The sequence below is a fragment of the Pseudorca crassidens genome, chromosome X, assembly GCF_039906515.1.
Source record: "Pseudorca crassidens isolate mPseCra1 chromosome X, mPseCra1.hap1, whole genome shotgun sequence".
Classification (NCBI taxonomy): Eukaryota; Metazoa; Chordata; class Mammalia; order Artiodactyla; family Delphinidae; genus Pseudorca; species Pseudorca crassidens.
The window spans coordinates 17,324,516-17,337,257 of record NC_090317.1 but is presented as its reverse complement, the minus strand read 5'-3'; the positions used below and the strand labels follow the sequence as shown (position 1 = coordinate 17,337,257).

Here is a 12,742-nt window from a genome sequence, read left to right as displayed (position 1 = left end):
GGAATTTAAGGTCCTAATCTATCAAATCACTTTTCAGTGACTTTGACAGCTTTCAGATTTCATTTTTGCTTTCTAGCTTTCTACTTAGACCTAATTATTTTATTATATAACCCTTATTAAGAATATTTTATTAAGTTTGTATTTTTTGAGACCTTCTTCAAAATGCTGTATATATATATTTTTTAATTGTAGCTGTAGGATAAACCAGAAACAGTTATGAGTTCATGTTCCACCTTTCCGGGCAATGGTAATTTTTTTTTAGGGGTTTTTAACAAATCAAGTGGACAGCATCTGCTAACCAGATAATTCAGAGGTTACTCTGTTTTCTGACTGTGTTGGATATGTGAGGTATTACTCTATATAAAGTAATGAACCTGGAGTTAGGAGCATTTTTTAGGCAGCTCTGAAAACTTGCCCCAACCGCACTGTCCTCCATTCTAGTTTTAACCGGAGGTAGTGTTTTCTGTTATTAAAAATAACACAGAATAACAAACACCAGTGTAAGGTGAACTACTCTCACTTTATTTTTGTCTCGTTTCTCCTGTGCAAATATCCTAGGTACACTATTCCCAACTCCCAAGTGCTTTTTTTAAAAAGATTTTTTGACCTGGACCATTTTTAAAGTCTATTGAATTTGCTACAATATTGCTTCTGTTTTATGTTTTTGGCCCCGAGGCATGTGGGATCTTAGCTCCCCAACCGGGGATGGAATCCGCACCCTCTGCATTGGAAGGCGAAGTCTTAACCACTGGACCACCAGGGAAGTCCCTCTGATTTTTCTTTGTTTTGCTTTTGTTTTTTTTTCCTACAGACTTTTTTTTTTGAAACCTCTTTCATTCTCTGTACATTTGTAGCAGTTTTCTTGCAGCAGGTACCTTGAGAGTAGTAAGTACTTGGCTGTGAGAATTTATATTTATACACTGGTGGTCAGTTACTGACATGCATAGTAGATATACAGCAGTTAAGCTGAGCAAGCTAAGACTTAGAGCTTTTCCCCAAGAGCCTTCTCTTTCTGCCTGTCCTAGAAGTTGGCAATCTCATTTGTTTTGCCTTGTCTCTTGTCTGTGGTCTTAGTTGAGTTTTCCCTGAGCTTCCCGTATAGCAACTAAGAAAGCAGTATTTTTCCTTTTATTAACTTACGACTTCTTCCTTTTGCAAAGTGAATTTCAGTCCTGGCCTATTTCAGTTGACTGAGGAGCAGGTATGTCCCAGCCTCTGTCTTCAGCGGGACTTTAGCTAAGTCATAGTCCTTTCAGTTCCGTTTGTCTCCTCTCATGCGTGACTTAGTTCCTCTTTCGTCTGTGGATCAGCTCCTTGAGACTCTGCTTGTGTGGCACAACTTAATCTTAACATAGTAAAGCTTCACAGACAGTAGAACCCTGGTTACCAGGGGCAGGAGGGGTGGGGGAAATGGGAGATGTTTGTCAAAAGGTACAAAGTTGCAGTTATGTAGGATAAATAAGTCTAGAGATCTCCTGTACAGCATGATGACCGTAGTTAATAATACCCTATGGTATCGTGGAAATTTGTTGAGAGTGGATTTCTGGTGCTTGTACCACATGCACTAAAAAAATGGCAATTATATGAAGAGATGGATATGTTAATTAGCTCAACTCTAGTAATCATTTCACTATGTATATGTATATTAAAACGTATACATCCTAAATATATATAATTTTTATTAACATTTTTTAAAAAGATAGTATGATATGTAAACATCTATAAGAGTCTCTTTTTCTAATCTCCCCATTTTGGAAGAAGTAATGGATTATTGAAATTTATTAGGTCTACTAGGTAGCAAACTGAATAGAGGAATAAAAGTAAAAGAAAAATCATTAACAACAAAGAAATTTTCACCTCTATTTAAAGAACTTGAAATCAGGGTATAGGCAGGATAAGCTGAGAATTGACATTTATACCTATATTGAAGACAGGAAGTTGGCCTTCAACAGAATATTTGATATGTGGGACAGACCTTTTTTCAGGGAAGAGGAAGTCCGCCACTGTCCTTGAGAAATGTGTTCCTGTCAGATTAACTTTGATTTGCCCACATGGAGAGCAACCTGGCTACAGTGCAAGCATGACACTCGTTCTGCTGAGGGCCCAGTAGGGCCTGTGACAGATTGGAGGGCAAATAAATGTTTTGTGTAAAGAGGAATACAGGATAACATCACTCAGGTCCAACCAACTGGTGCCTTGCTGTGTCGGGGGGGCCCGTTTTCCTATTATTCTACTTTTTTTTCAATAGAAGTCCTCTTTGTTTTATTTTCCATAATACTTTTTTTTAAAGAAAAGTATACTAGCCACCTATCTATTTTCTCAACTTCTTTAATTTTCTTTTTATCTCTTCTTGATTCTCTCTGCTCATTCTGTGTCCCTTCAATTGGATTGTTCGCAATTTCACCTTTCCAAATCAGACTTTTAAAATATTTTTAGATGTATTTTAGGATAATTATGTCAAGTCTGCAGGTATTAGAAACGTGAATGAGAAAAAGATATGCCATATGATATTAAAATCTTCAATAACAGAGTAACCTGAGTTTCTGTAGTTAACTGGTTATACTTTGGGCAGATTTGAATTTATAACCAGCCAAAACACGTTTTGATATATTTTGGGCATTTGGTTTCCTTCTCATTCTCGATAATTGAGTACTACATGGTAAGTCACAGTGTTTGTCTTCCAAAAAACTCGTTCTAGAAGCACTTGATGGATAAAGTCTATACATTTATAAAGATAAATTAGTCATACAAGGAAGTAAAATGGTAATAGCCAAAATGAATACTCTATCTTAAGTCCCATAGGCGTTCAAGTAAAAAGAATTATTTCAGGTGTTGCAATATAGTAGTGATGTCTTGAACACAGTAGTGTTCCCATTCTGTATTCATAGGTACGCAAGCAGATATACATTTTATATTTAGTTTTATTATGGACACTTTTTTGGTATTTTCTTAGTACTTTGCCAGAATTTCTTATACAAGCAGAAATACCTGCTTGTGTATGAATGCTGCATAAAATAGATCCTGTGAATTCTAATTAAGAAAAATTCCTACTCCTAGGCTTGAGAAGAATCTTCCACTCTCTGAAAACATTTTTATTGGGATATCTTCCTCTTTCTTTTCTTCCTTGAGATAAACTGACAAAAATGAGACTAAGCTTTTTCTCACTTAAAAAATTTTTATTTGTTCTGAGTTGCTGTAGTTAACTGGTTATACTTCGGGCAGATTTGAATTTATAACCAGCCAAAACACATTTTGATATATTTTGGGCATTTGGTTTCCTTCTTATTCTCAGTAAACTGAGAGATGGGTATTGAAATCATTTGCTAGAGTATTTCCAATGGTTTTTAAATAATTTTTTGTAATTTCCCCTTTGTAGAAAAATCAGAAAATATATGAAATGATGAAGAAGAAAACCAATCACACACAGATAGTCACTCAGCATTTTGCTATGTTTACTTCCACCTATTTTCAGAGTATATGTTGTAAACATAATTAGCATACCTAACTCTGCATCCTGCTTTATTTTTTCACTTAATGTTATACATAAACCTTTTCCCATGCCATTAAAATGTTTTTGAAAAGAGTAAAGAACATTCCTACATATGGTTGTACCGTAATTTATTTAAACATTTTTCAGTGGTTGTTTTCCACAGGTGGTTTTACATTTTGGGCTGTTCCAACTTTGCAGTGAAAATGATTGCATATAAATCGTTTAAGTATGATTTATTTTGTAGACTAGATTAATTCAAGGAAAATTACTGGATCAGAGAGTATAAACTTTTAATAAGTTCTAAGATAAATAAGGCAAGTTGCTGTCCAGAGAGTATACCAATTTCCAGCAGTATCTGAGAGTGCCCATCTCACTGTGTTTGCCAGTGCCGAGCCTCTACAGGATTTTTAACAGTACCTCTCCTTTTATTTTTGCTTGCTCATTGAACTCAATAATTTTTTTCAGAATGTACCCATGCAAACACATTTTCGATGTAATTTCAAAATGAGCTACTTGCAGTACAGTTCTTAATGAAGTAATGGTAATGTTCAATTTATTAAGTTAAAAACCAAGTGACAGTATGTACAAAATTACATAGAAAAATACTTTCACGTAAGCATAGCAACACTGTAATGGTGTCTACACTTGGTGAGTATGAGTGATCTTTTAATTTTCGTTGTGCTCTTTCGTGTTTTCCACAATTTCTGTAAGTCTATGATTTTTTTGATTAGAAGTATAATTTACTAAAATAGTAGAACCTCATAAATAAGTTGTAGTACAAATGCTCCACCTCCTCAAGAATTTATAAGCCACCCAAAAGCATTTAACAGCTTTCCCTGCTTGATAATTTGGCACAGTGTTTCTTTTTACAGTATTGCTTTGAAGTTTCTATATTTATTTAAGGAAGTGGTGTATTTCTTTCGCATTAATAATGGGCACTGGCCATCATGTTTTCTGGGAAGTACCTGTATTGAGAATGTTTGTTTCTGACTTACATAGGAGTCTTTTTTAAATGATAGCTTGAATGAGAGGTTGAGTGTTTGACTTGCTTAGAGAAATGTAAGGCAATTTATTAGAATTTACATTAGCCTCTTGGTACACTAAAATTGCTTAGGAGCCAAGTAATGCAAAAATTAGGATGTTCTTTATGTTAAAATTAATCAAGAGGAAGGAGAACAGTTCCAAATGAGGCATCTAACAACAAAGAAACAAATGAACAGATTTTAAGATGTACCTTACTGTGAATTTATTTTTGCATGGCATTTATAGCTTAGGAGACAGCCTGATTAAAAGTCCACTCAGTACCGTATACTATGATATGTTAATCAAAACCACTAACAGTCATTGTTATGTACTTTTCTTAAAGAATTTGTTTCTAAATTTAGACATGAGCTAGTTAAACAGTATGAATTATCCAATAAAGTCAGAAGGTAAGGTATATTAAAATATCTTGAAAGAATCTGTTTTATCTACTTCCTTGACTTCATAATGTGAGAGGTAAGTAACAGATTAAATTAAAATAGATGAGCATGTTTTCACAATCAATTTGACATCACAAAATATTTTTAGGGCTCGAGGTATTTGAAAATCTACCTAATTCTTTTATCTTCTCTCCTTCCCTCACTTGAAATTGATTTTACCAGGTTCCCAAATAGTATGTGAGTTTTTTTCTAAAAATTCTCATTGATAAGTGGAAATGTGAAAGAAAATTTTTTCTGGAATGAGCCATTTTCTCCAGTTACTCATTTCCAGGAAGATCTGGATTGTGAAAAGGTCTACAGCTTACATTCCTGATTTGCAACATTTCAGATTTTCTCTTAACCACAATGAACCAATAGATATTAATAATATTCCATTAATTTTGTCATAGTTTAACATGGGAAAAAATACTCCCAGTAGAATTTGATTTGAATTATTTCTAGGTGAGAAAACAAGAAAAGTAGCATTATTAGTTACAGAACTTTTCAATAACCAATTTGTTTTCCTTGACAGAGATTTGATATGCCTCTAACCTGATTTCATAGCCATAGCAAAATCACACACTAATAATATTATTTTATTGTTTTCCTGTAGATGTGTTCTTTGTGCCATTGTCCTGGAGCTACAATTGGTTGTGATGTGAAAACATGTCACAGGACATACCACTACCACTGTGCATTGCATGATAAAGCTCAGATACGAGAGAAACCTTCACAAGGAATTTACATGTAATTATTTAACTTCTCTTTTAGTTTTTTTAAAACAGTCATACTTTCTTTAGGCCTTTGTAAAAATTTGTTCCCATTTCAAAGCATTTCATCATCATCGTAAAGGGTGTTTTTGGTAGGGAATTTAATGCTTAGAGAAATGGCATAGAAAGTTTAATGATAAGGTTTTTGGAATCCAGCTTGTGAATGGGGTGAAGTGTACTGCTCATTCTTAATTTGAAAAATGAATTTGGTTTGTTTACTTTTAATTTCTTCATTTTTTGTAGGGTTTATTGCCGAAAACACAAGAAAACTGCACATAACTCTGAAGGTACGTTATTCAGCCACTTTTCAATTTCAAGAGGAAATTTGAGTAAAATATGAGTGAATTATACTGTATTGACTTTTACCACAAGACATATCTCAATATTGAATACATTTTGAAGAATTAAAAGCATTCGGGTGCTTTCTTCAGTAGCACATATACTAATATTGGAACGATACAGAGAAGATTAGCATGGCCCCTGTGCAAGGATGACACGCAAATTCGTGAAGCGTTCCATATTTTTCACAACATTGTAAATCATCTATACTTCAATTAAAAAAAATAGAATGCTTAACCCAGTTCCTACAGAGATTCAAAGCCTTTTGAGAGCAGTTTTATTATATCTGTAAATTAATTCCCTTTTTATTCCTATTATTAAGATTTATAACTAAGATATTTAAGTATAGAGAACACGTTCTGTTCGCTTTTAAGTTTAAGCCCTATAAAAATTATTCAAGTTATGAATGAACCATTATGAGGGGGAAAAAAGAGAGAGAAGCATTCAAATAAACTAATGTACATAGTGAAAAAGATCTGAATTTTTAAGAAAACTTTTACCCCAAAATTCTTATGAAGAGTATGTTGAGAATGTATTTATCTTTAGGGGGAAATGATGCTAGTGGTTACAGATTTCTGTGTTCAGGTAAGTATGTTAGTAGATTGTAAAGGTAATAATTAGAAACCTTGCTACTGTCAGATAAAGAAAACGTGAACTGGGGATACTAGTGCATTTTGTGATAAACAGGCTTTCTGTTAAATTTTTATTCACATTGTAGTACTTCTTTTTCTTAATACAGACATGTTCATAAGAGGTAATCACTTTTAAAATACAAAGTTTTAAAATTGTTTTATAGTTTATTTCCACTTAAATTTATACAAAACCAGGATAGTCATGTTCATGTATAGTTAGCCAAGCTGTAGTTGGTCTTTAAAAGGTATGGGAAAGTTCTCAAATTGAATTCTGACTTGTTTCAAACCTTTTCAAACAGATGGTTTTGATACTTTTACTAGCAATATAAAAAGGCTTAGATTTAATTTGAGATTGTTCTATCCTTCCATTTAGATTAGAGATCTTTAAAGTTTTTGTTAGCTTCTAAGAACGTGTTGTTTAGAATTAAGAATGGTTTGAGCCTGTTGTTTTAGGAAGTTGTTGCTTTTATAAAGACTTACCTAGTTATCAGTGTTAGCATATTAAAATTTGTGGCCCTTTTTTGATCTCTTAGATCTTGGTTTTATAATACAAAATAGTATTGTTTCCCCTTCAGGACCAGATTGGTCTAAATACTTTAGAAGTGCTGGTTAAAAATTCAGTGTTTAGCAAAAACTTGTCATTAAGGTAAACATATTGGACAAATAATAAGAACAGAATGTTTTTGAGGTGATAAAGTACAACTGATAAACTTTATAGTGTTTTCCTTCAGTTTTTTCCTCACTTAATTCTGTAATTGAATTGAAAAACCTTTCGTGAAAGGTTAAGAGTAAGCTTTCCCACCTTTCATTGCTTCAGGTTTTAACAGCGGATTTATTTGATTCTCTTCACAATTGTAGTGAGCATATATGAAAAGGCAAGGATTGAGACTTAATAATCTGACGAATACAAGTGTGTCAGCATACTGGGGCAGGATATTTGAGGGTGGCAACAATGATTAATATAGTCATCTCCCCTTTTATTTCCTCAGTTTCTGAGGCTGATAGTACCATCTAGTGGTAGAGATAAGTCAGTGCAGACTACATAAAAATAATTTTGACCACCTTTTTGCTTTGAGAAACTTTTTAATGAGGAAGATCTAAATTCATGCTTTTCAGGAGGGCTTTCCGTTTTTTTTAAGATTTTTTCATGTGGACCATTTTTAAAGTCTTTATTGAATTTTTTACCATATTGCTTCTGTTTTCTCTTTTGGTTTTTTGGCCCTGAGGAATGTGGGATCTTAGTCCCCCGACCAGGGATCAAACCTGCATCCCCTGCATTGGAAGGTGAAATCTTAACCACTGGACTGCTAGAGAAGTCCCAAGAGGACTTTTCTTTCAATATAGCTGGCAGGAATACTACAATTCAAATTTGTGATACGATTGATTTGAATTTTGGGTTCAGTGTATAGTTTGGTAGCACATTTGGGTTCCCTGTATTATTGACACATGTAGTATGTTTATACTCATCTTGTAGAACTTGAAAGGATAATATTACAGTTTAAAAGTATGACAGAGTTTCTGTTTATTGAATTTTGACTTTTATCACATTCATCTAGCTTGAATTTATTAGATATTGAGTGCTTTGTCAGAAACAGAACTTCCAATTATTTCATTATTCTAATGGGAAACATATATGCTACTTTATGATTGTAATTTATGTTGGGGGTTTATAGGATTGTATTTCAGGGACTGTCTTTGAGAATTGTATGGCACTAATCTATACAGCAAAGAGGAATTGATACCTTTGGCGATTTCTTGATCGTTTTTGCCATTTGTGGCTCAGTACCTACTTTGCTAATACTCAAAACGATAAATACTATGTAATTCAGTCTGTCATGTTAGCTTGATATAACATGAACTGTGCTTTGAAATATTAAATTTGAGAATCTCTTTACCACCTCCATACTTTTGCCTTTTCCAGAATGTCATATAGTTGGAATCATACAGTATGTAGCCTTTTCAGATTGGTTTCTTTCACTTCGTTGGCCTTTTTTTTGGTGGGGGGGGGGATTAGTTGTTAATGCTTACAAGAAAGGATCCAATGAACGAGAAGAGATTGAAGGTACAAGAAGGAGGATTCAGTGCACAAGTGGAACAATTGTCCTGTGATAAGGAGGTCCTTTCCACTGTAATAGGAGAGAAGGAAGAGGATAAGTGGTTCCTATCAGGTCTGTTTTCTCTGTGACGGAGAATGTAGGGGGAGGGGTGAGGGTTGGAAGTTGAAGGAGAGAGAAGTTGTTTTGAAAGAATAGTTGTGAAAACCAGGGGAGGAAGTTTGCCTAGAGAAATGTAAAGTTTCTGGACTGAATTGGACCAGTTGAGGTTGGTAACCGTGAATTTATAAAGTGATGCCATCAGTCAGGTTGTGTGACATTTCCTACAGCAGTACAGGATCCTGGGTGTAGAATAGAGAAAGTATCTAGTTGGTTCATTCAGAATCGGAATTTTTCCAAGTGGGTTCAACATAAGAGTAAAGGGATAAGGGAGTTTAGAATATTTGCGAGAGTAAAGAAACTGAAAGGAATTAATAGACTGGAGGTCCTGGTAAGATTGAAGAACAATGAGAATGAAAGTACTTGGGAAAGCAATCATCTGTGGTTCCAAAGTATGATATAGTGATTTCAGAGGTAGAATCCTTTTAGGTGACTATGAGGTATCTGGGTATGATTATAGGGATTAGGTGGTTGATGGAGGACATCAGTGAAGTCTAAGGAACTGAATGGCTGGGTGTTGCTTGGATTGTCCATGTGGATAGTGAAATCACCCAGCATGATGGGCAGGGGTCAGGATGGAGAAGAGGGCTGTGAGCTGTGTGCTAAAGAAAGTGATGTGTGAGTGGAATGATTGGAAGTTGACAATTATTAGCAAGAAGGAGAGGAAGAAGGTAGCATAGTCTGTGGACCAGCAGAATGGACGTCATCTGGGAGTTGTTAGAAATGCCTGATCTGAAGCCCCACCCCTGACCTACTTAATAGGAATTTAAACAAGATCCCAGGTGGTTTGTATGCATATTAATTTGGGAAGCAGTGGTTTAGTTGAATGACATGGACCTCAAAGGTGCAGGGCTTTTTACAAGGGAATGGAGAATTAATGGCTCAACAATGCTGTCTAGCAGAATTTTCTGTGACGATGGAAATGTTCTATATTTGCACTGTCCAATATGGTAGCCACTAGCCACATGTGGTGATTGAGTGCTTAAAATGGTGTAGTGCCCTCCTATATGTTAGAAATGGACAGGAATAGCCAGAATTAAATCCTACATCTTATGTTCCCCGCCCCCGTTGGCCTGTGTTTAGATAATAGGTATATCCTTTACCTTTTTTTTAATAACTTAATTTATTTTATTTATTTATTTTTGGCTGTGTTGGGTCTTCATTGCTGCGCACGGGCTTTCTCTAGTTGAGGTGAGCGGGGGCTACTCTTCATTGTGGTGTGCCGGCTTCTCATGGCTGTGGCTTCTCTTGTTGCAGAGCACGGGCTCTAGGCGCACGGGCTTCAGTAGTTGTGGCGCGCAGGCTCAGTAGTTGTGGCTTACGGGCTTAGTTGCTCTGCAGCATGTGGGATCTTCCCGGACCAGGGCTCGAACCCATGTCCCCTGCATTGGCAGGCGGATTCTTAACCACTGTGCCACCAGGGAAGCCCTTTTACCTTTTTTTTAAAGCAATATTTCAAAAATGTCAAATGTTCGCAATAGCAAATAGCTTTAGCTTGTAACAGATGCCAGTCTGTATTTTGTAGAAGTACTTTAATATGGTAATTTGTCATCACTAAACATATGACTACTTATAAGGAACTGTGATTACAAATGAATGGTGGTTCTTTTAAAATCATTTTCATTAAGGGTATTACGGTCTTTGCATTAAATAATTTATATGGAGCAAAGTAATCTGTGAAGAGATAGAAAACAGTATCTAGAGTAGATGCTGGGTGTTAGATATTCACAGCAAGAATGTGTAGAATGTAAATCATCATCACAAACATAACCTCAGCTCAGTTTAAATTCTTAATTGTAAGGAGCCAAACTTGTGGTTTATTATACTTCTTAAATTACCCAATATAGAATGTTTTGCATGGGATGGGTACTCGAGAAATGTTTGTAACTTATTCATTTTCTTTGGCTTGAAACTAAGAACGGTATTTAACGTGTCACTTGTTCTGGGGTGACACTTCTTGTCCTGTAGCTTCTCTTGTGCTGGGTGTCAGTAGAGAAAGATGAATTAATAAAACAGGGTTTCACTCTGGGGGGAGTTACAGAATTTAGCAGCAGATATGTGACTAACTGATTAAAATACAGTGGTGATACATGGAAGTACTTAGAGATAAAGGGGCATCATGTTTGCATCTTACTCTTTAACCTTTCAGAAAAAGGTATATGGATAGAGAGAATGAATGATAACGTATATATGGTAAGATATTAACATTTGGGTGAAGGGTATATAGGAATTTTTTTTTACAGATTTTTATAAGTCTGAAATTAGTGATAAGTGCCACAATTACAGTGACCATAAAATACCAGGTGTTCTGAGACAGTGTAAACAAATCAGGGACTTGGTGGAGCCCCTGATGGACAATTTGGGAGCTTTATTAGAGGTGTTTGTCAAATCATATCTCAGTTTATGTTTCAGGAAATAGTTATATTGGAAGTATGTTGAAAGTGTGTTGTCATTTATGTAGATTCAAGCCTTTGCCTGGTTTAATACTCCCTTAATATTTTCTTTCCCTTGTTCTTTTTCTCTAGATTATGCTGCAGTTTCCAATCTACATTACTTTTATTAAGTGGAAGTTTAGGGAGATTTTAATATGGTATCAAAGTGTTTAAAAACCTTTTTAATTTAGGTGCATTGAATAGATTTATTAAGTACTGGAAAGGCAGTTTTGTACACTGGTTGAATATGGGCTTTGAATTCAGATGTATATTTGAATCTTAACTCTGCCACTTACTAGTCACATGATCTTGGGCAAGTTATTTAGTATCTCTTAGAACCTTAATACTGCATCTGTAAAATGGGGATTAAAAAAAACCCACCTGTAGGATTATTGTAAGAATTAAATGAAATGATGCATGTGAAGCTCTTAGCAATGTGCCTGGCACATAGTAAGTTGCTCAGTAAATACTACATTCTGTATCATTATGGTTGTAACCATTATTCCTTGAAAACTCTACCTACCTCTCTTACCACTCATCTTTTCATGTGCTCTTCCTTGGAAGATAATAGAATTTAAACTGTGTGATTTAACTCGGAAAATTTTAGTAGTGTATTCATACTGTGCTCTTTGCTAGAATTGACTCCATTTTCTTTCTTTGATTCACCAGATTTGTTGACTACCCATGTGCAAAGTGCTGTGCTAGGCATTATTTACACTCATCTTTGTTTTAGCACACTTTATAAACTTTCATTATAGGAAGTTTGAAACATACGCAAAAGTATGTTTGAAAAAAAATCCCAATTCACAGAAAGATAGACAAGATGAAAAGTCAGAGGGCTATGTACCGGATGAAGGAAAAGATAATACCCCAGAAAAACAACTAAATGAAGTGGAGATAGGCAACCTTCTAGAAAAAGAATTCAGAATAATGATAGTGAAGATGATCCAGGACCTCGGAAAAAGAATGGAGGCAAAGATCGAGAAGATGCAAGAAAAGTTTAACAAACACCTAGAAGAATTAAAGAACAAACAAAGAGAGATGAACAATACAATAACTGAAATGAAAACTACACTAGAAGGAATCAAGAGCAGAATAACTGAGGCAGAAGAACAGATAAGTGACCTGGAAGACAGAATGGTGGAATTCACTGCTGTGCAACAGAATAAAGAAAAAAGAATGAAAAGAAATGAAGACAGCCTAAGAGACCTCTGGGACAACATTAAATGCAACAACACTTGCATTATAGGGGTCCCAGAAGGAGAAGAGAGAGAGAAGGGACCCGAGAAAATATTTGAAGAGATTATAGTAGAAAACTTCCCTAACATGGGAAAGGAAATAGCCACCCAAGTCCAGGAAGCGCAGAGTCCCATACAGGATAAACCCAAGGAGTAACACACTGAGAC

General features: G+C 35.1%; 1 protein-coding gene and 1 non-coding gene across 7 annotated transcripts in view; both read left to right on the top strand.

The window, feature by feature from the left end:
• The window catches only part of PHF6 (PHD finger protein 6), a 52,791-nt gene that overhangs the window by 12,790 nt on the left and 27,259 nt on the right, over positions 1–12,742 (top strand). For all 6 annotated transcript variants that reach the window (XM_067723744.1, XM_067723740.1, XM_067723743.1 and 3 more), the window contains 2 exons: positions 5,564–5,697; positions 5,964–6,007. In XM_067723744.1, coding sequence (XP_067579845.1) covers positions 5,564–5,697; positions 5,964–6,007 — 178 coding nt within the window. The remainder of the gene's footprint in view (positions 1–5,563; positions 5,698–5,963; positions 6,008–12,742) is intronic.
• Positions 6,139–6,245, top strand: LOC137217705 (U6 spliceosomal RNA). The gene has a single exon (XR_010940207.1). It is a non-coding gene; the product is annotated as a U6 spliceosomal RNA (small nuclear RNA).